The following is a 27,041-nucleotide window of genomic DNA, read 5'->3' on the forward strand; positions in this document are numbered from 1 at the left end:
GCCTGCTCACTGTTACACTGTTATTCCTTTGTGTTGCCCAAGGCCAGAGAATACTATTATTTTGGAGCAGAACAACTTTTTCATTTTTCCTGTCCACTGTATTGGAAGAAGAGGAGGCCGGGCTAGAAGAGAACGTCCTGCTCCTCTCGCGTGCATGCCCGGGCACTCCCCGATGAGGAGGATGCATGGAGCTCATCGCCCGGCATCCTCAGAGCTGGCCGGATCCCCAGGCAGAGGCTCTCCCTCTACTGCGCTGGTGGGAAGAAGACATCTTCATTCATCCTTGCCGGAAGTGTGACAGCCAGGGGTGCTGGGGTAGGCAGAGTGGATCTGGTTTAGAGAACATTCAAATCCCTCAAGGGCTAGGAGATGACTCAGCAGTTAAAGATATTGGCTTACAAAGCCTGCTAGGAGCCCAGGTTCAATTCCCCAGTTCTCATGTAAAGCCAGATGCGCAAAGTGGTGCATGCGTCTGGAGTTCATTTATAGCACCAAGAGGCCCTGGTGTACCCATACTCTCTCCCTCTCTCTCTTTCTCTCTCTGTCTCTCCTTGCAAATAAATAAATAATAAAATTAAAACAGGATAAAAGCAGGTCATGATTTCAAGTCCATCCTGGGATACAGGATCAGACCCTATCTCAAGAATTAACTAATGAATCCTTTATTTCCCCTAAAACATCTTTCTCCAGTGGCATGTGATTCTTTTTCTGTAGAGAAAACTTTTGTAGACTTTCATGCAATACCTGCAGGGATTTTTGTTTTGTTTTGTTGCTGTTGTTTTTCAAGATAGGGTTTCACTCTAGCCCAGGCTGACCTCGAATTCATTCTGTAGTCTCAGGGTGGGCTCGAACTCACAGCCACCCTCCTACCTCTGCCTCCAGAATGCTGGGATTAAAGTCATGTGCTGCCACGCCCAGCCCTCCAGGGATCTTAAAGCTAGTTATCTGGCGGCTATTTGGCATTTGCTTATTTAGCACTTACTCTAAACCAGGAAGGAAAGCAATGAGGGATGGAGGGTGCTATAGCCCAGTACCTTGGACCGGGATGTCTTAGAAAGTCAAACATTTAATTCTCACAGCTGTGGAGGCTGTGAAGTCCAAGATCAAAGGGCTACAGATTCCATCCCTGCTGAGGGCTCACTTCCTGGTTTAGAGAGGTGTTTTCTGTCTGTGTGCCCACTGTTGAGGATTTTGAAGACAAAAAATATCACTTTATCTTTAAAAAAAATTTTTTTCTACAAAACACCATGACTGACACATAGGCATTCTTAAAATTAAATAAGTGACTATGTGAACAAATGAATACACGAATGAGCCTGCCAGTGTTAACTTACAGGCAATATCTTTGCTTTGAGGGTGGAATCACATATCATGTATGCTAAAGTAGGTAGAAGATCTATAAACAAACAGTCCTCTTCCTCCATTACAGAGGTTTCCAAACAGTACGTCCTGGGGTTGGCAGTATTAGATGTCTAGGCTACCTTCAGAAGCCAGTAGGCCTGGGGAGGGCCTCAGGAATTAGTATGCTCGAAAGATAACCCAGATGGTCTGCAGCTGCCTGAGGGTACCATTTCATCCAGCTCCATTCTATTGGCTCTTCTGTGGGCACCTGGGCTGGTGGCTCTGAGGAGCAGGGATGCTTGAGACTTGCATCCCAGCGATTGGCTGATTTCAGTACTTCTTGAGGCTTCAGTAGGAAGACGTGAGGAGCTGTGGCATGGGTAAGATAACCACTGATGAGGAGTGTTCCCAACTCTCCCTGCCCCACCGCCATCAATGTCCATATTTCTTACTTTCTTCTTTTCTCCTATTCATCCCAAGTGATGTCACAAATGGACTAAATGACTCTCCATTCAGCTGCAAGCCAAAGGCATCAGAGGTAGAATATTTTAAAGCCCTCTACTACTGTTCTTTTTCTTTTCTTTTCTTTTCTTTTTTTTCAAGGTAGGATCTCCCTCTAGCTCAGGCTGACCTGGCACTCACTCTGTAGCCCCAGATTGACTTTGAACTTGCAGCCTGTGCCTCGCAGTTCTGGGATTAAAGGCACGGGCCACCCTGCCTGGCTCATTCCTGTTCTGGTAATCACTTTCTTTACACAATGTGATTTAGTGAAAATCCCAGTTGGACGGTCTAGCAGTGGGGTAGTTATGAGAATATAGCCTGAATTCCAGTCAACCTATTTGAATGGGTGGAAAGGTCAGCATACAGTGTTTGGCGAGGGGAAGGGAGACCAGTGTGGAGGCAGCAAGTGTGCCTCGCAAGAGGACAGAGGGGGCTGGAGAGATAACTTATTGGTTAAGGTGTTTGCCTGCAAAGCCAAAGGATCCCAGCAGAGCTCTGCTGGTGGAGGTGTGTCACTGCGGGCAGATCTTGGCTCCAGCCCTAAGGTGTGTTCAGAGTGCGTTTGTGCTGCTGCCGCTGCCATTGTCTCTCTGCCGTGGATGTGTGATGAGCTGAACCAGCTTCTTCTACCATGGTGAGGCTTCTCCTGGAACCTGTAAGCCTGAAATAAACCTTTCTCCCCCAAGCTGCTTCTGGTTGGGTGTTTGTCCCAGCAACAAGGAGGCAATTGTAACAGTATGCATATTATAAAGACGATGATCTTTACTTGTGACTGTTACATTTAAAAAAAAAATTATTTATTTATTTGAGAGCGACAGACACAGAGAGAAAGACAGATAGAGGGAGAGAGAGAGAATGGGCGCGCCAGGGCCTCCAGCCTCTGCAAACAAACTCCAGACGCATGCGCCCCCTTGTGCATCTGGCTAACGTGGGACCTGGGGAACCGAGGCTCGAACCGGGGTCCTTAGGCTTCACAGGCAAGCGCTTAACCACTAAGCCATCTCTCCAGCCAGACTGTTACATTTTAATGCTCTTCTTTATAACCCAATTACACGGTTATAGACTCAGAGGATTAATGAGCCATGCTTTCGTATTTAATTGTCTAAACATGTTGATTCTCTACCCTGCAATCTGGTAGCATGCAGGATTTGGCAAGTCTACTACTTTTCTAAAATCAGGCTCAGAAAATGCATGTTCCATTTATTACAAAAGCTGCTGGTGGAGCTGGAGAGATGGCTTAGCAGTTAACAGGCTTGCCTGAGAAGCCTGAGGACACAAGTTTGGTTCCTCAGAACCCATATAAGCCAGATATGCAAGGTGGCGCATGTATCTGGAGTTTGGTTGCAGTGGCTGGAGACCCTGGCACTCCCTCTCTAAAAATTAAATAAATATAAATCAAATGTAAGGGCTGAAGAGATGGCTTAGCATTTAAGCGCTTGCATGTGAAGCATAAGCAACCTGGTTTGAGGCTCAACTCCCCCGGACCCATATGAGCCAGATGTACAACGGGGTGCAACGCATCTGGAGTTCATTTGCAGTGGCTGGAGGCCCTGGCGTACCCATTCTTTCTCTCTCTCTGTCACTCTCAAATAAATAAATAAAAATGAAGGGCTGGAGAGATGGCTTAGCGGTTAAGCGCTTGCCTGTGAAGCCTAAGGACCCCGGTTCGAGGCTCGGTTCCCCAGGTCCCACGTTAGCCAGATGCACAAGGGGGCGCACGCGTCTGGAGTTCGTTTGCAGAGGCTGGAAGCCCTGGCGCGCCCATTCTCTCTCTCCCCCTCTATCTGTCTTTCTCTCTGTGTCTGTCGCTCTCAAATAAATAAATAAATAAAAATTAAAAATAAATAAATAAAAATGAACAAAAAAATAAAAAAAATAAATCAAATAAAACAAAATGAATATCCTTAAGAATAAAGCTGCTGGTGTCTCAGGCTCCCTGTTTGGCCACACAGTTTTTTTTTTTCATTGCATTTATTTAATATTTTGTCTTTTCTTTTTTTTCTTCAATTATCTGCTTTGAAGAACATTAAACCGAAACCACTGCTCAGCTCCCAAGATGGCATCACCCAAGTTGCATGTGCTTTTCTGCCTCTGCTGCTGTCTCACACTGGCTCAGCCTTTCTCTTGGCAAGACCCAAGTTCTTTTGTGTCCAGCACATCTTCAGGTAAGAGGTTTATCCATTCAGGAGCCTCAACGGACCTGTGGCCAAACTCTGAGTGACCTCAGAGACACTGTGTAGTTTGTAAATAAGGGCTGGAGGGATGGCTTAGCAGTGAAGGCATTTGCCTGCAAAGCCAAAGGGCCCAGGTTTGATTCCCTAGGACCCACACTAGCCAGATGCACAAGGGGGCGCATGCGTCTAGAGTTCGTTTGCAATGGCTGGAGGCTCTGGTGAACCCTCTCTCTCTCTCTCTCTCTCTCCCTCTTTCTCTGTTAAATAAATAAATAATAAAATATTAAAAAATAAAAATAAATAACAGTTCTCAGCAGTGCTCAGGGAGGACTAGGGAGGTATTTTAGTCTGTACCACACTTGCCTTGCAAGCATGAGGACCTGAAGTTGGTCCCCAGAACCAGTGTAATTATGCTAGGCACGGGGTGCCACGTGCCTACAATTCCAGCACGGGAGAGGCAGAGACAGGTGGACCCCTGGAGCTCGCTAGCCAGCCGGTCTAATCTACTTGATGACTGCCATGCCAATGAGAGACCGTGTCTCAGAGAAGAAAACAACTTGAACAGCTCCTGAGAAACATTTAGGTTGGCCTCTGAGCTACACACACATACACACGCACACACTTGCACGTGCGTGTACATGCACACATTAAAGAAAGAATGCTGCTGGGCGTGGTGGCACACACCTTTAATCCCAGCACTCTGGAGGCAAAGGTAGGAGGATCACTGTGTGTTCAAGGCCAGTGAATTCTAGGTCAACCTGGATGAGAGTAAGACCCTACGTTAAAAACAAAGAAAAAGCCTAGATAATTTTTTTTTTTTTTTTTTTTTAAGAAACAATACTCTCGGAGACCTTTGGTCTTCCTGGGGTAGGGTGAGCGCCTCGTTCTTCCCTCTTTTTTTTTTTTAATATTTTTATTTATTTATTTATTTGAGAGCGACAGACAGAGAGAGAAAGACAGGTAGAGGGAGAGAGAGAGAATGGGCGCGCCAGGGCTTCCAGCCTCTGCAAACGAACTCCAGACGCGTGCGCCCCCTTGTGCATCTGGCTAACGTGGGACCTGGGGAACCGAGCCTCGAACCGGGGTCCTTAGGCTTCACAGGCAAGCGCTTAACCGCTAAGCCATCTCTCCAGCCCTCGTTCTTCCCTCTTTATAAGTAAAGCTGAAGCTGTGCCTGTGTCCTTCATAGCTACAGGATAGAAACAGGAAAAGGCATTGCAGCACATGGCCTCTCTGCTCGCAATGCCCCTGGAAAAGTCCCCCGCGCGTCCCCGTCCTCGCCATCTCTGCTCTGTCTCCCTGCTCCTCTGGGTGCGTTAAGTCACCATCCACGGGGTTCACTCCAAGACATCCTCAAAACCTGCTTCCTGAAGGTGGGAAGGAAGCAGAAATCTTTCCACTAGCTCATGTCCTGGTTAACAGTAGAGGGGAAATGAGAAGATGACAATTTGGAGTCTTGGGGTACCACATAAGGTGACTGTGTCTACCTAAGAGTGGAGGCAAGTTGGTTCCTGAAACACTGGAGGGGAACGGACCTAGTCATGTGCTCTCTCTTGTGCTAAGAAGGGAAAGGAGAGGGCTAGGCAGTCTTGGGAGGAGTGGCCAGGGGAACATCTTTGTGGAGATTGGCATATCTCATATCACTGGGAAGATCTTCGCTGAAACACCATTGCTTCTGGAGCACTGGAATCCCGGCTCATCCCAGAGCATGACATGATGACGGATCACAGCTGTCTCAATCTGGTGTCCTACACAGATCAGTGGAGCTGGCTTGGCCAGGGCATCATACTGTCTGCACCCACAGATCGATGCACCTGGATCAATGTAGTCACCTGGATCTAGTTATTTGGGCTTGCCGGGTGACGCCTTACTCCAGCATTTACCACAAGGCTTACATAACTCAGTGCCATCCAGCTGAACTGCTGCCCTGTGTCATGGGGAAATGGGTGGATCAATAGGAGAGTGTTGCAGGGTATATTGGCTTTTGCACAAGAAATGGAATCATGTCTCAAAGGTTCCTTCATCCCTCAACACTTCTCAGAGACCCTGGTGATTCAGACACAGAACTTGCAGTCAGAGAACCTGTGACCTAGCTGAAACGAAGCTCATCTTTTCCATGGGTTAAAAACAGGTGACATTTTACAGGACAGGGTGCATTTATATCATTTACCTTTTTTTTTTCTTTTTGGTTTTTCAAGGTAGGGTCTCACTCTAGTCCAGGATGACCTGGAATTCACTATATAATCTCAGGGTGGCCTCAAACCCATGGTGATCCTCCTACCTCTGCCTCCCAAGTGCTGGGATTAAAGGCGTGCACCACCATGCCTGGCCCTGTATCTTTTACTTTTTTATTGGTACAAGGTGAGAATTTTAAGACACAGTGTTCATTTTCCTCATTAAAAAATATTTTTTTAAAAAATATTTTACTCATTTATTTGAAAGAAAGAGAATGAGGATGGGTGTGCCAGGGCTCTAGCCACTGCAAATAAACCCCAGATGTGCATGCCACCTCGCCAACTTGTGCATCTGACTTATGTGGGTATGGCAGAATCAAATCTGGGTGCTTAGGATTTGTAGGCCAGAGTCTCAACTGCTAAGCCATCTCTCTAGCCATTCATTGTCATCTTTAAAAACCAGAGGAAAACTGTTCCTTAGGGACAGGGAACTTGCTTCCAAGTCCCAGTGCGGAGCCTACGCACGTGCTCATTGTACGTGATCAAAACTCAATGCAGGGGCTGAAGAGATGGCTTGGCGGTTAAGGCACTTGCCTGCAAAGCCTAACGGCCCAAGTTCTATTCCCCAGTACCCATGTAAAACCAGATGCACAAGGGAGCGCATATGTCTGGAGTTTGTGCAGAGTGGCTAGAGGCCCTGGCTTGCACATTCTTTCTCTCTATCTGCCTCTTTCTTTCTCTTATTCCCTTTCAAATAATTTTTTTAAAAAAATCAGTGCATTAAAGTTTTTTTCTTTTTCACAAGAGCACAAATACACTTTTATTTATTGGCTTTTCTTAAATCCTTGAAGGGTACAGCATGGCACGTATTCTATGTCCAATGGCCTTGGCAGGAAGGTTGCTTCGGAATTTGGCTCGTACCATGCCACTGTTTCCATGGTCCCAAGTTACCTTTCCCCAATTGACTCTTGTTTTATTAGGTTTGCCACCAGGACTCACTGTATTGTTTTTGCTTTGTACACATAAGCACATCTCTTGCCCAGGTAGAATTCAGTTTCATGTCAGGCATAAACACCTTTAATTTTAAGAAGCGCCGTGTGCTCTTTGGTTCTGGAGACTCCGCTTATAGCCAGCAAAAATGGCCTTGCACCGGAGCCTCCCAGACATATTTATGCCTTATAGGAGTCCTGTTCCCAGCAGGCCTGCATGGGGGCCAAGATGGTGGAAAAGAGCTAACGTTTTAAACAATATAATTGGATAACAGATTATAACAATAAATAATTGTTTATAATTTGTAGTAAATGAATACATAGAAAATATACCTACTCAAGCCATATATATATATATCATATCATATATATATATCATATATATATATGTACATATATATATACATGATAAAGTTTTGTGTAGCCCAGGCTAGGGTTAAATACACTAGGTAGTAGAGGCTGTCCTTAAACTCCTGATCCTCTTGCTTCTACTTCTGAAGTATTGAGATTATAGGCACGTGTCACCATTCTGACTACTATGAAGCTTAAACGTTTATAAATACAGGCTTATGATATGTTACTTGCTGATGGTGGACATAATGTTATAAGAGAGAGTGAAATTTTTCTAGCATGTATACATCTCAAAACTATCAGAAATAATTGAGAAAGGAATATTACTAAAAATATGTAGTAACATGCTATAGGGTCCAAAGCTCCTAACCAAAAAGTTGCAGGGCAGTAGGGAGAGATGTTCCAAGGTTCTGAGCCACCATCTTTGTCATCCAAGTGCTGATGAAGCTGATGGCTCCTTCCTTCTCTTCCTTATGATGATTCTGGATGGATGGAGACACTGGGGAATGAAGATGCCTATGCTAGATTAGCTGCTAGCTGTGGATTCTTTCCTGTAGCCACTCTGGCCCTGATCAGTCACAGATCCCTGTAGCTCCATTCCAAAATGTGGCCAACTGGACATTTTCCAAAACCTTCTCAGCCTTACCTTGTCCTGTGTCTCCTGAATTCTGGGTAAGGCAGATTCTAAAGGGAGCTGGTTTTGGAGAACTAGGGCATCCATAGGTTCCTAGAGAAGAGTCCCATGACCTCAGTGGGATGTTGGTCTCACAGGGAAGGGACCCATTTTGCACTATAGAATTCCATTGACAGGTCAAGTCTCCAAGGTGGTGACGAGCTCTCTGGTGCTTCTCACCAAGCCGTACAAGCCAGTGGCGGGCCCACTCCTGTGCAGCCTGTGGGTGGCCCACACCGTCAGCTCTCTGAAGGAAAGCCAGGTTGTTTCTCAGCCCGCCATGCCCTGCATTTCACATCTCCCTGCTAGACTGTGAAGCGTGACTCCAGGGATTATTTTACGGGGAGAATGAAGAACCTTCTGTAATTTTAAATAAGTTCTGGAATGTTCACTTATAGGAGCCAAAGTTAAAAAACAAAATCTCTGAACAAACTGCCCTGAATTCTGACTCTGTCCCAAGAGACAATGGGATGATCTACTTGAGAACCACGGAGGCCCCTCAGAGGAGCCCCCTGTGGGTTATGGTTGGAGTGTAAAACGTCCCCCATAGGCTCACGAGTGTGGACACTTGGTCCCCAAGCTGGTGGAGCTCTTTGGGAAAAGGCTGTGGAACATTTTGGTGATGGAACCTTGCCAGAAGGGAGTAGATCACTGGGGGTTGGGTCTCACTTCCTGTTTGCTGTCTGCTTCCTGATTGAGGACACGACGTGACCACTGGCTTGCCTCCTCCTCAGCATGGTGGTGGAATATATCCCCACGAAGCTAGAGGGCAGAAGAAACCCTTTCCTTCCTTCAGTTCCTTCTGCTCAGATATTTGGCCAGAGCAGCAAGAAAGTAATACACTGTGACCCTGGTTGGTCAGAGTGGAACTCTGGGCAGGGGAAGGAGTAAGGCCAGTTGATGGCCCATTGCGTGTGTGTCACGTCCGTGTTAGAGACATCAGCTACGCTATCACATAATCCTCACAGCTGTCCTGACCTGTAATTAGGATCAGAGATGGGAGTTAAGTTGCCTACGCCTGAGCAGCATGGCTTGTGAGGGATATAACCTGTAACCTGAGAGTGAACGGACCTGGATCTAACACCAGGGTCCACTCATTATTTCCCTCTGTCTTCCTTGGATTTTCTTCCTATCCTTGGCCATAGATTGATGACCTATGTGGCAGACCAGGAGATTTGGTACCTTGACACAGTATTTCCTAAACTTGAATGGTTCTGTGTGGAACCTGCTTGATTCTATGGGACTGAGGTGAGGTTCAGGAGTCTGGATTTCCAAGTTCCAGTGTGTGACAGACAGCTTCAGATCACTGAGATGAACTTCCAGACCAGGCACAGTTATGGAGGAAGGGATATTTATTGAAGCTTACAGATAAAGGGGAAGTTCTATAATGGCAGAAGAAGCTGGCCTGCTCTCATAGGACAGGGCAGAGAGAGAGAGAGAGAGAGAGAGAGAGAGAGAGAGAGAGAAAGCTGCAAGCCAAAAGCCATATAGCACACTTCAGGAACTTCAGGCAGAACTAGGCACTTTGCATATCTTTAGAGTGGAATGTCAAACCCACTGCCACACCTTAATATACACCCAGCCAGGTGGCTGCAAGTCCAAACTACAAACTAATAAAATATTGAATAAAGCAGGGTGTGGTGGCCCATGCCTTCAATCCCAGCACTGGGGAGGTAGAGGTAGGTGGGTCACCATGAGTTTGAGGCCACCCTGAGACTACAGTGAATTCCAGGTCAGCCAGGGCTAAAGAGTGAGACCCTACCTCTAAAACCAAATAAAAACAAACAAACAAAAAAAACCCTGAATGTATTGGGGGCCATCTATTCAAGCTACTACATTCCACCCCTGGCCTCCAATAAATTCATAACCGTCACACATTGTAAATTGTATTTAGTCCAATTTCAAAGGTCCCCATAGACTTGACCAGCTTAAGATAGTGAGTCCTGTAAAATCAAACAAGTTAAATACTTTTAACATATAAAGGCACAGAGTAAACATCTTTAACTGGCATAAGGCATAGCAAGGAGAGACTGGAACAATGTAATTTCAGCAACCATCAAGCAAACATCAAACTTCTGTAGTTCCAGGCCAGTACAACCAGAGTCTGACAGTCTCCAGATTTTTAATTTTATCTTTCCAGCTGGGTAGAGTAGCCAGAGCAAACTTTTATCCCAGGCCAACAGTACATTCCATGATAGCTCTTGTATAGTCCTGGCCTATCTAAAACATCTTTGGGTCTTTATGTAAACCACGATCCATCTTTTAAAGGCTCTTCCAGCCTATTTCTGAGGGTCATAATACCCTTTCTATATGTCACATCTCAGCAGCAGCTCCTGGAACTGTGTGCCATTCATGACCACTCTATGTATTTCATTTTTATGCATTGAAAACCAATCCCAGGCGTACAGGACACAGCCATATGTTTAATTTAGGGATGAAAATAAATGTGGTACCCATAGTGCTGGTCTATGGAATGACTTAGAGCAGAAAGCCCTTTCTGTTATGAAAGCCTCTCTCGTGCTGCCTGAATCAGCAGTGGAACATGTCAATACGTTTATTGCCAAGATTCAAACCCTTCTGAGCAATGCCACGTGATCTCAGTGTAGTTGCTACAGGCATAGAGATCTTGGTGTTTTGGCAGAGCTTACTTGTCATGCAAGACACAAGAGTATATTCAAGAGTAATCAACTTCCACAGTCTGATAAAAGGTACAGAGTGTGTGGGATTAAGGTACCAAGAAAAGCAGGGGTATGAATATTCTGATGTTGGGACTCAAGATGTATGTGTGGGCTTGCCTGGGGCTTAGAGACAGAGCACAGCTCCCTGTGTGTGGATGGGTTTGGGCTTCAGAGGGAGAGGAAGGGCTTCAGAAGGGGATGGGTAAAAGACAAATTTGAAAGAAAGAGCTGATAAGACCTGTTTTTCAGCATGGGTTCAAAAACTACAAATGCTGATGTCTTTTCCAGCACTGGGACGCAGCAGCATTCCCAGAGGCAATGGATCTTACTCCGTGGGATGCGCAGACCTGATGTTTGATTACGCTAATGAGGTAACTCTTGTTTTAAAGTTTTTTAAAAATTTATTTGACAGAGAAAGAGGAAGAGAATGGGCACACCAGGGCCTCCAGCCACTGCAAATGAACTCCAGATACATGGGCCCCCTTGTGCATCTGGCTTATGTGGGTCCTGGGTTTTTGAACATGGGTCCTTTGGCTTGGCAGGCAAGTACCTTAACCGCTAAGCCATCCCTCCAGCCCCTAATGAGGTAACTCTTAACTACAAATTATTCTTTTGTCCTAAGGACTTGCTAGGTCTCATAGCAGGTGGTACATTTTTTTTGGGGGGGGGTGGTGAGGTACGGTTTCACTCTAGGCCAGACTGACCTGGAATTCACTCTGTAGTGTCAGGGTGGTCTTGAACTCACAGTGGTCCTCCTACCTCTGTCTCCAGGGTGCTGGGATTAAAGGTGTGTGCCACGACGCTGGGCTCAGGTGTTGCATTTTGCCCTGCCCTCACCTGACAATCACTCATGTTGTCATTTGTAAGGATTTGTGTGAAGCTCTTTGCTGCTTTCATCATTTCTTAGTACTTTATTGTCATCTGATTAATTTATCGTTAAACTTTCATATTTTCTCCTTCCTTAAGGCTGAAACAATGTGGCTTGTATTTTTATTTTATTCTCCCAGCCACCCACCCACACACACACACAGAGTTATTGAGCTGGAGAGATGTCTTAGTGGTTAAGGCACTTGCCCTTAAAGCCTAAGGACCCAGGTTCAATTCCCCAGTACCTACATAAAACCAGATGCACATGGTGGCACATGCATCTGGAGGTCATTTGCAGTGGAGGGAGGCCCTAGAACACCCATCCTCCCTCTCTCTTTCATAAATAAATAAATAATAATTTTTTTTAAAAAACATAGTTATTATGTTTTCCTACTTTTATGATTGTGTTCAATCACCCCAGAAGCTTACAAAGTTCGCAAGGGTTGGTGAGGTGGTTTAGTGGTTAAGGCACTTACCTGCAAAGCCAAAGGACCCAGGTTCAATTCTCCAGGACCCATGTAAGCCAGACGCACAAGGCAGTACATGTGTCTGGAGTTTGTAGTGGCTGGATGCCCTGGCGTACCCATTCTCTCCCTCTCTCCCTCTCTCTCTCTCTGCTTTTTTCTCTCTCATAATATATATATATATATATATATATATATATATATATATATATTTAAAAGTTCTCAAGACCTTTTCAGGAGTTACAGAGGTGTTTGGGTTCCCAATAACACAATACTCAAAATAGCTGTTGGGATGTGTCTGAGAAGAAACTTGGCCTAAGAATGTTTTCATATAATCACCTCTTTTCTCAACAGAGCATTTTCTTGCGTTTGTATTATCCATCCCAAGGCCCTGATCATCTGGATACCATTTGGATTCCAAACAAAGAGTATTTTTGGGGTATTGCTAAATTTCTTGAAACACCCAGGATTTTAGGCAACATTTTGAACTTCCTTTATGGTAAGATTCTTTTTTTTAAATTTTTTTTTTGATCCTAGTCTGTAGAACATTAAAGATTAGAAAACCTTAGAGATAATAAGAGCTTCAGGCAGGTCAGGATAAAATTGATTTTCTCCTGTTGAAATTTCTCCTTAAGGTGATAAAGATAGGATTTCTTAAAGCCTTCATCAGTGTTGAAAGAAGCAAAATGTGTTATGGTCCATTGTCCCCCCCCCCCATAGGCTGATGTGCTTAACCACTTTGTCCCCCAGCAGGTGATGCTGTTGGGAAGGTTGTGGAACCTTTAGGAGGTGGGTCTTGCCAGGAAGTAGGTCACTGGTGACAACTTGAGAGTTTATAAGCTGGCCCCACTTCCTTTTTTCTCTTTGCTTCGTGACTGTGGATGCAATGTGACCAGCCGGTCTCCTGTTCCTGCCCCATGCTTTGCCCACCACGGTGGCATTGTACCCTCTGAAACCATAAGGCACAAAAGAACCCTTTTCTTCCTCAAGCTGCTCTGGTCAGAGCAATGAGTAACATAGCTAATACACCAGGGTCCCTTCACATTTTGTCCATTCTGACTTTGATGGGAGAAGGCAAGGATATAACGCACGCCTTAGCATCTTTCTGCGGGTACCGCTCAGTTTCCCTTACTATGAGGGAAGCTATGACAGTCGTGCCTGGCATGACCACTCCTCTGCTCACTGTATCAGATAAGGATAGAAAGTGGAAGCCAAGACAAGGGAATCCGAGTGAATTTTTTATTGTCCTTAAGTGGAGACTCTATTCCATTCCCGTCACCTACTCCACAGGGACGGCCCCCACTTCCCGCTTTACTAATGTGATAGGAATTCACCACTGAACCTGTTTAAATTACAATAATGGACTTTTGTTTCCTAGTCTGTTGGACCAGATGTTAATTCAGACAGATGTTAATTAGGTCTTCAAATTTCTCCTTGAAAATTTACAGCTTTCAGAGCAGCCAACATGAGCGGGCGGCAAGTAGGACCCTTGAGCTCAGAGCTCTCTGCACACCTTGGGGCTGGAATTCAGTTCCACTCGCAAACACACCGTTGGGTTGAACCCCAGGATTTGCCCTCAGGGAAGCCCTCTCCAGCCAGGCAGCAGGAGACCCAAGTTCAAACCTTTAATAAAACATCTGAGTCTATGGGGGACATACATTCAAAGTACCACAGGAGTCAGTAGCATCCTGCCTGAATACACCGATGTGTAGGAGAAAAAAAAAATCTCTCATTGTACATTCAGAGCTGGCAGTGAGGAATGAATTGCTGAGTGTGTGTTGTGAGGAAAAGACATGAATATATCTAGTAGCTGAGGTTTTTTTTTTTTTCATGAATTTACTATGAATATATAAAACCATAATGTGGGGTTCAGGGATTGGTACTAAGGAGATATCAGTTAAATTAACTAGCTAGATAAGGTTGAAGTTGATTTCTCATTATGATCTTGAAGGTTCAATAATGGTTCCTGCAAACTGGAATTCTCCTCTGAAGACTGGTGAAAAATATCCACTCATTATTTTTTCTCATGGTCTTGGAGCATTCAGGTAACTTGGGAGAACTGGATAGTTTTAGTCTCAAATAATCAATGATTAAATACTATTTTTTTTTCTTTTTCTTTTTTCAAGGGAGGGATTCACCCTAGCCCAGGCTGACCTGGGACTCACTGAGTTCTGGGATTAAAGACATGTACCACCATGCCAGATTTACATATTTGTTTTTAGTTTTTGGAGTTTATCCATACTTTGTTGGTTCTGTGTTGGTTCAGGTCTTCTGAGAAATGTGATTGGATATTGGAAAGATTTTATTGAGAGAAGTTTCTATGAAGAATAGAAGGCCCAGGAAAAGATGGGGAGAGCCCTCAGGCTATGATGCAGGTTGAACCCCTGGAAAGGAGATGGGAAAGGGAGAAGGATCAGGTCAGGACTTCCTAAACCTTTTCCACAAATAACCCCCTTATTTTCAGGGATAGGGTCTCACTGTAGTCCAGGCTGACCAGGAATTTACTATGTGTTCTCAGGGTGACCTCAAACTCATGGCAATCCTCTTACCTCTGCCTCCTGAGCGCTGGGTAGTCCCTTTGTGATCCCTTTTTGTCCAAGACATTTTTATGTGCTCCTGAGTATGTAGATATATAACAAAGGTGTACAAAGCAAACATTTTTTTAAAAAATATTTATTTATTTGCAAGCAGATATCCTATATTTTATATAGGAGAGAGAGAGAGAGACAGAGAAATAAAGGACTCAACAGGGCTTCTAGCCACTTTGCATCTAGGTTTACTTGTGTACTGGGAAATTGAACCTGGGTCATTAGGCTTTGCAGGAAAACACCTTAATTACTGAGCCATTTCTTAAGCCCCAAAGCACACATTTACTGCTAATAAATCATAAAGAAATTTATTTGAAAACAACTCTGGCCTCTATGTGATCTTACCATTTATTAAATATAAACACAAATTGACACATTAATGATTAATATTAATGGAATTATACTTACATAAAGAAGTGGCAGAAATAGTCAGGTATGGTGGCACACGCCTTTAATCCCAGCACTTGGGAGGCAGAGGTAGAAGGATCACCATGAGTTCGAGGCCACCCTGAGACTCCATAGTGAATTCCAGGTCAGCCTGGGCTAGAGTGAAACCCTACCTCGAAAAACCAAAAAAGAAAAAGAAAAAAGGAAGTGGCAGAAACATAGAGGTGACAGAGGTGACTTTTAAACCCCCTAACTCTCAAAGGCACTGTTCCTTTATTTGCTTGTGCATTTATGTTGGTGTGTGAGGGGGTGTAGGCACGTGTGTTTGCAGATGTCCATGCCCCACATGTGCAGGAGCCAGACGAGGATGATGAATATCTTCCTCTACTGAAAAAAAAGCCTTATTTCCTTGAGACAGCGACTTCATCGAACCTTGAGCTTGTTCTGATTTGAAGATATAGCAACTGCCAGGAAGCTCAACAGTCCTCCTGTCTCTTGCTCCTCTCAGTGCTGGGGCTGCAGGCATGTGTAGCTACACCTGACATTTTATTTATTTTTAAAAATATTTTATTTTACTGTTTTGGTTTTTTGAGGTGGGGTTTCACTCTAGCCCAGGCTGACCTGGAATTCGCTATGGAGTCTCAGGGTGGCCTCGAACTCACTGCGATCCTCCTATCTCTGCCTCCTGAGTGCTGGGATTAAAGGCATGCACCATCACACCTGGCTTTTAAAATATTATTTATTTATTTAACTGAGAAAGAGGGGGAGAGAGAAAGAGAGAGAGAGAGAGAGAATGAATGGGTGCACCAGGGCCTCCAGCCACTGCAAAAGAACTCCAGATGTGTGCGCCCCCTTGTGCATCTGTCTAATGTAGGTCCTGGGGAATCAAACCTGGGTCCTTTGGCTTTGCAGGCACATGCCTTAACCGCTAAGCCATCCCTCCAGCCCAACCTGACATTTTATGCGGGTGCTAATGATCAAACTACTGTCCTCATTCTTGCATAGCAAACACCCACTGAGCTTTCTTCCTAGCCCCTTTTTAATATTTTATTTTTTAAAAAAATATTTTATTTATTTGAGAGAGAGAGAAAAAGAGAAAGGGCATACCAGGGCCTCTAGCCACTGCAAAGAAATTCCAGATGCATGTGTCACCTTGTGCCTCTGGCTTAAGTGGGTCCAGGGCAATCAAACTTGGGTCCTTAGGGATTACAGGCAGGTATTTTAACCACTAAACCATCTCTCCAGTCCAAGTTTTTAAATTTGTGTGTGTTTGGGGCTGGGGGCATGTATATGTGCAGGTGTTTGTGTGTGTATATGGGTGCATGCACACAATGGAAGCTAGATGGTATCCTTGGGTGCTGTTCCTCTTTCTGAGATGGGGTGTCTCACTGGCCTGGAACTCGTCAAGTAGCTAGCTGGCCAGCAAGATCCAGGGATCCACCTTTCTCCACATCCCTAGTGTTGGGATTATAAGTGTGTGCCACCATGCCTAGCAGTTGACGTGGGTTCAGGGGCTCAAACTCAGGTTCCCATGCATGCAGGACAAGCACTTTAACTGAGCGATCTATCTCCCCGGCCCTCAAAGGCAGCGTCTCTAGTCACTACACCAGAGTTTTGTTTGCTCAGTATTCTTGACATTTTCTTGGCCTGTCCTATGCGTTGCAGGATGTTAGCAGTATCCTTCTCCCCTTCAACCCACTAGATGCCAATAGCATCCTCCCTCCAGTGATACCCAAACCAAAATTCTCAGATACCCTCTGAGTGGGTAGAGCTCATCCCCGCTGAGAAGCAGAGCTCTCCCATCTCCCCCAGGGTGCTGATGCAGGAGAGTAGTGGAACCCAAACTCATCGTTTCCTTAGGGACCTGGATCTGTAACCATGCCTGGTAGTTGTAATGCTTCCCTCTCTTTCTGTCTCTCTCTTAAGGACAATTTATTCTGCAATTGGCCTTGACCTAGCATCCCATGGATTCATAGTTGCTGCTGTAGAACACAGGTACGTTACTTCATGGGGCTGTATTCTTTAGTGCTTGTAGCTATCATATAAGCTTATAAAAATGTGCATGAAATTTTACATGCCCAAAAAAGGGAGATTGGATTTCACTTTCACTACTTTAAAAACGATTACTATTTTGTTTGGCCCACTATGGACGAAGCTAGGTGTTTTCATATACCATTTTGTTCCTTTAGCCTTCATAATATTAAAAATATTATGAATATATAATATTATAATATTAAAAAATATTTTATTTATTTGAGAGAGAGAAAGAGAGAAGTAGAGGTGGGCACACCAGGGCCTCAAGCCAGTGCAAGCAAACTCCAGATGCTTGCACCACCTTGTGCATCTGGCTAGGTTGGGTGCTGGGGAATTGAACCTGGGTTCTTTGGCTTTGCAGACAAGTGCCTTAACCACTAAGCAGTCTCTCCAGCTTCTTCATACCAATCTTGCAGATGTTTATTATTTTCTTTTAAGGAAGAGGAAGAGATGAGGCAGGTAATTTGCCCCAAGTTAGACAATTTACTAGGTGGCAATGCTGGAGGTTGATATGAGAGAGAGAGGTTTTTTGCTGTTGTTTATTTGTTTGTTTGGGTTTTGTAGTACTGAGGATTGAGCCCAGGGCATCCTGCATGCCAGGCAAGCGCTCTACCTCCGAGCTATCCTATGAGAGTGGGTTTTCAATGTGGAGTATGATGACTGAGCAGGGGGATCTTCACTGTAGCTAGACAAGGAACAAGAATGTCCTGCTCGGTCTGGAGAGATGGCTCGGCAGTTAAGGCACTTGCCTATGAAGTCTAAGGACCCAGATTCCACTCCACAGTTCCCCTGTAAGCCAGATGCACATGGTGGAGCATGTGTATAGAATTAGTCTGCAGTGGCTAAAGGCCCTGGTGCACCCATTCTCTCTCTCTCAAATAAATAAAAATAAAATGTCCCTCTCCCTTAGGGTTCTCTTTTATCTGAAAAAAAAAAAATGTATCAGCCTGGAAGAGGATGGGGAATTCAGTAGGCCAGAGGAAAGTTGAGTGAAAGACAGAGTTGAGGAACATGGTCAGAGGAGGCAGGAAGGATGAATGATTAAATTCATGTGCATTACAGAGATGGGTCTGCATCTGCTACTTACTACTTTGAGGACCAACTGGCTGCCGAAAAGAAGACCAAGTCTTGGCTTTACCTTAAAACAGTAAAACGGGACGAGGCAGAGAGAGTGCGCAAAGAACAGGTACCTTTCAATGATATGAGAAGTGGCTTGGTGGCCTAAACGCACAATTAAAGCAGTGACATTTGTCAACATTTAATTTACATATGGCCAGCTCCTCTGCTAGTTCCCGTTTCTATGGCCAAAAGGTTACTAGAATGTTCTGTGAAAAATGAAAATGTTTCCCAAAAACAAAAAGAAAAGATCTGGAAGTTTTATGCCTAAAATACCTGTTTCATAAGAAAAACCCTGAACATTCAGAATTCTTTCATGTTAAAATTTCTAGTAGGTGGCTTAGCAATTAAGGCACTTGCTACAAAGCCTAGGAACCCAGGTTCCATTCCCCAGTACCCACATAAGACAGAATCACAGGGTGGTGCAAGCATCTGGAGTTTGTTTGCAGTGGCTAGAGGCCCTCGTACACCCATTCTATCTGCCTCTTCCTCTCTCTCTCTCTCTCTTACTCTAATAAATTAATAAATAAATAAAACTTTCTACTTTTAGATTCTCAAATGTGATAGAAAATACATTAATAAAGTCAGGCATGGTGGCGCATACCTTTAATCCCAGCACTAGGGAGGAGGCAGAGGGAAGAGGATTGCTGTGAGTTCAAGGCCACCCTGAAACTATAGTGAATAGTGAATTCCAAAAAAACCAATATATAATTAATTAATTGATTGATTGATTGATCCCTCACCCCAGAAACAATATTAGAAGAAATAATTTCAGGGAGTAAATACACTAGTCTTAAGAGTTCAGGCCTTAAAATCCAGTGTGTGTGTTTGAATGCCAGCTCCACGGCTTGGCAGTGTGAGAGTGATCTTGGTCAAGTTCATCTTTTTCTTGTTGTTTTTTTTTTGGGGGGGGGGTTTGAGGTAGGGTCTTACTCTGGTCCAGGATAACCTGGAATTAACTCTGTAGTCTCAGGGTGGCCTTGAATTCATGGCAATCCTCCTACCTCTGCCTCCTGAGCGCTGGGATTAAAGGCATGCGCCACCACGCCCAGCAAGTTCATCTTGTACTGTGATGTGCTCCAAAGGAATGAGCAATCTAGTGCCTGCCTTTTCAGGACTATTGTGATAACCATGTGAGATTATCAGGTGAATTATAATACCAGCTGCTATTTGTCTTAGCATATAATTATGTATGACAATGGATTCCCTTACAACATTTTCATACATGTGTACAATGTGAGTTGTTTTTTAAATCACATTCATTGTCCATTATCCTTTTCTGTTCCCATGCCCTTTCTGTTGCTTTCTTCTTACATGTGTTACATAGAGCAGTGGCTTTAAACTTCAAACCCATCCACATTTTCCTTCTTTTTTTTTTTTGAGGTAGGGTCTTGCTCTAGCCCAGACTGACCTGGAATTCACTCTGTAGTCTCAGGCTGGCCTTGAACTCACAGCAGTTCTCCTACCTCTGCCTCCAAAAGCATGGGCTACTACACACAGCCACATTTCTTGAGTTAGGCTACCAGGTAGCTATTTCCTCAGAGTTGAAAATATTCCCTCCTGAAGGGATGTGGGAAGCTCTTATGAAACTTTGGAAGCTAAGGAAACTTACAAAACCTTGGGGAGTTCAGAAGTTTACAAGATTCATAACACCCCTTACCAAGGTTTTCTGAGCAGAAAGCAATTGGAGGGGAAGAGGAGACCCTGGTCCAGCCAGCAAGTTGGACAGGGAGATCCAAGGGTGCAGCTTTAGTGGGTTATAACCCGCACTGAAGTTGATCTTTTAGTGATGTGACTGCCTTGGAGTTACCCACACTCCCTAAGTAATCCCCATTCTCCTGTAAGTTAACCCCACTCTACTCTGTGGCTCACCATGCTTGACTTGGGTGGAATGGGTGTCTTTGTTCCATCATCAACCCCTGGGAAAAGTCACACCACATAGGCATTCGTATACAATGAGTGGAAACGCACACAGATCAGGTACGCCATCTGAAGTCACACGGCAGGTAAGCGAGAGGGAAGGCTGTACCTACCTGCTGGCCTGGAGCCAGGACACAAGGCTAGCTTGAAGGCCAATCAATTTTTACTCCGATGTTTCCAGCATATAACAAACCAACTCTTTTCCCCACGAGCAGCTGTACACACATTTGGAGTGTTTTATATCTGACTTGGTCATTTCTTCTTCTAATAACCCCATCAGGTACAGCAAAGAGCAAAGGACTGTTCCCAGGCTCTCAGTGTAATTCTTGACCTAGACCTTGGAAAGCCAATGAAGAACATCCTAGGGATGGAGTTTGATGTGGAACAACTAAAGGTGAGCCTTTCCCCTTTGTCTTCCTTGGACCTGGGGTTCTCTGTTGTGTATTTTTTTACTATAGTGTAAAGTACTTGGTACCTGAAGGGCTGCAACACACACACACACACACACACACACACACACACACACACCAATGCAGTCAGAGCAGTCATTAGTGATGAATGCATCATGTTGAACTGTAAGTAAAACTCCAATATCAGTTTTGAGTTGAAAGATGTCAATTTCATATGGTCAACTGCATTCTCCTGGGAGAAATATAATCTGGCAGATTGAGTTGACGTCATTTTGAGATTGATCCTGAAAAGTTGTCGAAAAGTTCTGGATAAAATATGGGATGGGGTGGAAGGTTTTCAGACAGTGACTGGCATGAGAAGAGACTCAAAAGTGTTTGGGGTTGGTGGACAGGATACAAAGAGAACTTTTGGTTTGGTTTGGGGATGATGGTCTACATCAATACAATCAAAAGTTGGCTGTCACCAGGTGTGGTGGCGCATGCCTTTAATCCCAGCACTTGGGAGGCAGAGGTAGGACGATCACCGTTAAGTTTGAGGCCACCCTGAGACTACAGAGTGAATTCCAGGTCAGCCTGGGCTAGAGTGAGACCCTAACTTGAAAAAAAAAAAAAAAAAAGACTTGGCTGTCCCTCAACCAGCCTCTTTTATTTATTTATTTATTTATTTATTTATTTATTTATTCATTTATTCATTCATTTATTTGAAAGTGACAGACAGATAAAGAGGCAGAGAAAGAGAAAGAATGGGCACTCCAGGGCCTCCAGCCACTGCAAATGAATTCCAGGCATGTGCGACCCCTTGTGCATCTGGCTAACATAGGTCCTGGGGAATCAAGCCTCAAACCGGAGTCCTTAGGCTTCACAGTCAAGTGCTTAACCACTAAGCCATCTCTCCAGCCCTCAACCAGCCTCTTCTTGGTACATTCTGCTACTTTGAAGATTCAAGCCACATATTGCCTCATCTAAGAAACTAGTGTGGACGTCGGTACCCATCGGAGGCTTGGACTTACCATATACACTCCCTGGCACCATGATATTGCATCTGACATCTCTATCTCTTCCCTGATGGACTGTGAGCTCACTCTAAATGAGATTAGAATGTCTGTCATAGATCAGGCGTTCAAGAAGTGCTCACAGCGTGAGCAAACTGAGAAGCAAGGGGTGAGACAAGGCAGAAACCAGCCTGGGTGTTGAGGTTGCAGGTGTGGGTGATGAAGGTCATTCTTTGCTTATAAACTTGTCGGCGTATGTGAATATGTATTTTGGTTTTTTTTTCTTTTTTTTCTTTTTTTTTTTTTTTAGAGACAGGGTCTCATGGAGCCCAGGCTTGCCTCCAACTGTCTTTGCGGCTGAGGATGACCTTGAACTTCTGGTCCTTCTGCCTATACCTCTTCATTGCTGGGATTTTAGACATGTATCATTATACCGATCTTGCTTCTGAACGTTTACCATTAATATACATGTGCATATATGTATTTGTATGTACACGCTAACTATGACACTGAAGTACTGAATCCAGCTTGGGAAATGAAAATGTATGATCAACAAAATCGTACAGTGCTATTGCCTCATGCCACCTGACAGTAATGAACTTGTACCCGCTTTCCACCCAGGGGTCTGTTGATAGGAAGAGAGTGGCAATCATGGGACATTCCTTTGGTGGGGCTACAGTTATCCAAGCCCTCAGTGGAGAGCAGAGATTCAGGTAAGACAGTGAGACGCTGAAAGCCAGGGAACAGAAAGCGATGTGAGGTGGGGACCACCATAACACACGTGCGGCATGTGGTGTTCGTAAAACTCACAGTAAATAAGAAACCTTTCAGGTACAAAAGTCTTCTCCTTTTTCACCTACATCAAATACTCTCTGTAAAATTTCTTAAGCAGAAAGTTTTCACTTGTTCTGCTTTTACAACTCTTTCCCACTTCTAGAAAATTCTCTCCACTATTCTTATTTATTTATGGTGGGCTTAATGTTTCCACTTGGCATTTTATCTTTTTTAAAAAAATATTTTATTTATTTATTTGAGAGAGAAAGATGAATGCCTCTGGCCACTGCAAATGAACTCCAGAGGCATGAGCCACCTTGTACATCTAGCTTTACATGGGTACTAAGGGTCCTTAGGCTCTGCAGGCAAGTGCCTTAACTGCTGAGCCATCTCTCCTGCCCATGTTTTATCTTCATATACATATTTTCCGTGACATAATGATTGGGATAATAATAATATCGTCTTATACTATTTCCCCAAGAAGCAGAACATTTTTTGATTAGTTTTTCTTTTCTGCCATTGTTAAGGTGGAGTTAGGTCTAAAATGACAGTTATTCGGGCAAAAAAAAAAAAAAATCAGATCAGAGCCCAGTTTTTCTAACCCTTTTCTTTCTTGAATGACTTCATCCCAGACTGATAAAATCCCATAGCACCATCTAAACCCAGGGAGACGATACACGGTGACTTGATAAGGTAAGAAGGCCTCTGTGCTGGCTGGAATGTGACCAACCTTTCTTTGTTCCTGTGAACAATGTCTGCTGTAGATGTGGTGTTGCTCTTGATGCCTGGATGTTTCCAGTGAGGGATGAGGTATACGCCAGCATCTCCCAGCCCCTCTTTTTCATCAACTCTGCAAGCTTCCAGTCTTTGGGGGATATAACTAAAATGAAAAAATATTGGCAACCTGATGGAAGAAAAATGATCACCATCAAGTACGTATCCGTGATTTATGTCACCACCTAGAACAGAACCCTAGAACTTGGCTAAACCAATGTTATTAGAAAGCCATCCAAGAATTGCTAAGTTGGCTTAATGTTTTTTAAATATTTATTTCACAGAGAAAGATTGAGAATGGGCATGCCAGGGCCTTCTGCCTCTACAAACAAACCCCACATGCATACGCCTCTTTGCACATCTAGATTTATGTGGGTATGCTGGGGGATTGAATCCTGGTTGTCAGGGTTTGCAAGCAAGCACCTCCAACCACTGAGACATGTCTCCAGCCCCAATTCTTAGGAGAGTATAGAGCATCTTATTTTAATACATTTAAGATTTTGGCTCTCAAAAATGAAAATGCTTGGGCTGGAGAGAAGTCTCAGTGGTTAAGGCACTTGCCTGTGAAGCCTAAGGATACAGGTTTGATTCCTCAGGACCCACGTAAGCCAGATGCAAATGGTGGTGCACTGCAGTGGCTAAATAAATTAATTTAAAAATAAAATATTAAAAAAATGAAAATTCTTTTAGTAGGCTAATATACATAGTGCACATTCCAGAGATTTAAATTTGCAATTAGGCTCAGGGAATATAGTGGAAGACGTGGTAGAAAGAATGTAAGAACCAAAGGATGGGAAGGAGCACTTTGAAATGATGTCTCCCACACACAAAGTGGGCATTGTAGTCACGACCTCACCGAGGTGTCATTATCTGCACAAGACTGCATAATATTGGCCCATCAATATGTTGTCATGGACGATGAAGCCCCTTGCCCCCCAAAAGACACCAATACAGAGAGGGAATAGTGGAAGTTCACTGAAGGCGAACAGAGTGCAGGGGTGAAGAAGGGTGTCAGAAAGGGGTTATGTAACTCTTAAATAAGGATTTTTATTTCGTAAAAAAGAGAATTGCATTAGTTTCTGTGCTACTTTTGTTTATTTGTTTTTTAACAAACTCCTGATGAGTCTGCCCCCTTGTGCATCTGGTTTACCTGGGTCCTGGGGAATAGAACCTGGGTCCTTTGGCTTTCCAGGCAAGCACATTAACTGCTGAGCCATCTCTCTAGCCGTCTGTGTTACTTTTATTTAAAACACTGACTATGCCAACATATGTTTGGAAGTAGGATGGAGGGACTCATCATTAGGCCTGGTAAGAGACCCTAAAGGAAAAAATCAGATCATGTATCATGTTTATCTGTTGGGAAAGAGTATTAGTTTATAAGTTCCCTAATGTAATAACTGAGTTTCCTTGGGTGATTAAAAATATGCTTGTACCCTAGTTACGAATAGGAACTTTGGATGCGATTTTAAACTCACAACAAGATCTTAAAGAGAACTCATCTCTCTCTTATCAGAACCCTTGTTTATTCAGAAGGAAAAGGGAAATATATACATATATATTAATAGTCTTTTGTCCAGAGTTTTGATTTCCAGTTATAATCTCAATAGTGTTAGTTACTGTAAGCAGTCATAGACAGGGGACAGTCATGGGGAAAATTGCAGAAATAAATAAGTCGTAAGTTTTAAGTGTGTGCCATTCTCACTGACATATGAATTTTGGACTATCCTTCCCAGGAGGTATGCTTCTAAGAATTAGCAAAGTATGAAAGAAACACTGCCCTGGGTGGGGCTAGTTTAATACTGTCTTATAATCGTGGAGTTTCTTAGCTTGAGAACTGAGAAATCTAGGGAGCCATATCTAAGTACAAATTAACAAGTACAGAATTTGCCAGACTCTGTAGACGAAACGTGTGGAGTAGAAGAGATAGAAAATGAGTGGGTCAACTGTCAAGGAATGTCTACATTTACATGGGGGAAGAGCCAGTGGACAGCGCAGGGTGGTTAAGCTGAGAAAGTAGGGTGTAACAGCTAAGGCGGGGGGAATCACAACGAAGTCACCAAGTGTCAAACGTCCCAGAAGTAACAGGAAGCAAACGCTGCCCATGGATATTGGATTTGATGTTAGGTTGCTGATAATTGAGAGAGCAGTGCCAGCGGTATTTCTAAGTTGCATTCAGATAAATGCAGGGGGAGTTCATTTCCAGAAGAACAACAACAAACCCCAAAGTGTTTGACTAGAAAGGAAACATGGAATGAAAGCAGAGAGGATATGAAGTTGGGAGGCGGCACAGGGGAAGAGGCAAAGAGAGGTGAAGGGAAACAAAAAAAATAAATGTATGCAACTCCATAATGAAACCAAATTCTTTGTAAGCTAATAATATGTGTGCGTGCGCGTGTGTAAAACATTATACATAATGTGAAGTGATGGAGGTAGTTGGTAGACTTTGAGTCTACTTTCGATAAATACTACATACGCTCCATGCGTCAGATTGGACATATTCTAGTTTATTGAAAGTTAGGACTGACTTCTTCTAAAATCAAGAAACCAGTATTATTTTTTTTTCCTAGCAGGAAGAGGAATTGTATTTTAGGACCTCTAAGTGAACAGTTTATGACCCTCAAATACATTGAAGATGATCAAATTCCAAGTTTTGTTTCTAGTTTTCCATAAAATTGGCCAATCTGATAAGAATCTTTTCTGTACTTTTTCTTTTGTTTGGAAACATAATTCTATCAAGTAAGGTGAGTTTACGTCTCTTGTCTTTTAGGGGCTCCGTCCATCAGAACTTTGCTGACTTTACGTTTGTCACTAGTGACGTAATTGGACACAAGCTCACCCTGAAAGGCGACATAGATTCCACCGTAGCCATTGGCCTCAGTAACAAAGCTTCCTTGGCATTCCTACAAAAACATTTAGGTGAGAAACAGCAGATACGTTCAGACTCAGGACGAAGACATCTCACCTTCACTCACCCTCAATCTCATTTAAGCTGTGTCTAGTAGGTAGTAGGACAAAGCAGAAAATCAATTTGAAGGATACAAATATGAGCTTTTTTTTTTTTTTTTTTTTCCTTTTGGCCTCGATTAGATAACAAGCCTACTTGTTTAGACTGCTAATCCTAACTGCCCAATTCTGCAATCTGTGCTTCCATGGCGCCACCTACAGGCAGAGAGCTGTTACTGCTCTCAAGCTGCTGACATTTATTTACGTGTCTATTACAGGACTTCATAAAGACTTTGATCAGTGGGACCCTCTGGTGGAAGGAGAGAATGAGAACCTGATCCCAGGATCCTCCTTTGACGTGGTCACCCAATCCCCAGCTCTGCAGAACTCTTCAGGATTACACAGACAGAAGTAGAAAACCGTGTGAAAAGTCTCCTTTGAAAATTGTCTAGTGTGTGTGTCGGGGGGGGGGTTGTTTTTAATGTATTTCCACAGATGTGTCTTATTTTTAAACACAGGTTATACCATAGAATAGTGGCTAAGGCCTAGATTAAGCACCTTTTTTTCCCCTGCAGATGTAAAGAAAATAAAATAGAGTGTGCAAAAACCATTACCAGTCAAAATTGTAACTTTACCAAGATGATGTTTTTTTTTACTGTCAAAATTAAAATCTTTTATTGTATCTATTAAGTGTGTTAAGTCAGGCACAATGCCTGTGGATGTTTGTTGCACTGACACGGTCCCTCAGATGCATGGTAAGAGCATTTTCTGCTCATTCTCTCCTGTGAGCAGCGGGTTGGCCGCACTTCCCTTTGACTTTTGGTCATCAAGACATCGATTTGATAACAAAGCCAGTGTTTGGATGCAGGGTTGATGACACTGCACAATTTT

At 43.7% G+C, this 27,041-nt stretch overlaps 1 protein-coding gene across 2 annotated transcripts in view; it reads left to right on the top strand.

Moving 5' to 3' along the window:
- The window catches only part of Pla2g7 (phospholipase A2 group VII), a 38,010-nt gene extending 11,203 nt beyond the window's left edge, over positions 1-26,807 (top strand). For both annotated transcript variants that reach the window (XM_045156616.1, XM_045156615.1), the window contains exons 2-12: positions 3,865-4,007; positions 11,170-11,252; positions 12,567-12,711; positions 14,164-14,257; positions 17,114-17,182; positions 18,284-18,407; positions 20,538-20,651; positions 22,281-22,372; positions 23,198-23,365; positions 25,975-26,123; positions 26,429-26,807. In XM_045156616.1, the coding sequence (XP_045012551.1) occupies positions 3,899-4,007; positions 11,170-11,252; positions 12,567-12,711; positions 14,164-14,257; positions 17,114-17,182; positions 18,284-18,407; positions 20,538-20,651; positions 22,281-22,372; positions 23,198-23,365; positions 25,975-26,123; positions 26,429-26,565 (1,284 nt within the window). In that variant the 5' untranslated portion in view covers positions 3,865-3,898 and the 3' untranslated portion in view covers positions 26,566-26,807. The remainder of the gene's footprint in view (positions 1-3,864; positions 4,008-11,169; positions 11,253-12,566; positions 12,712-14,163; positions 14,258-17,113; positions 17,183-18,283; positions 18,408-20,537; positions 20,652-22,280; positions 22,373-23,197; positions 23,366-25,974; positions 26,124-26,428) is intronic.
- Positions 26,808-27,041: the final 234 nt, after the last annotated feature.

Source organism: Jaculus jaculus, chromosome 8 (genome assembly GCF_020740685.1).
Source record: "Jaculus jaculus isolate mJacJac1 chromosome 8, mJacJac1.mat.Y.cur, whole genome shotgun sequence".
NCBI classification, from domain to species: Eukaryota; Metazoa; Chordata; class Mammalia; order Rodentia; family Dipodidae; genus Jaculus; species Jaculus jaculus.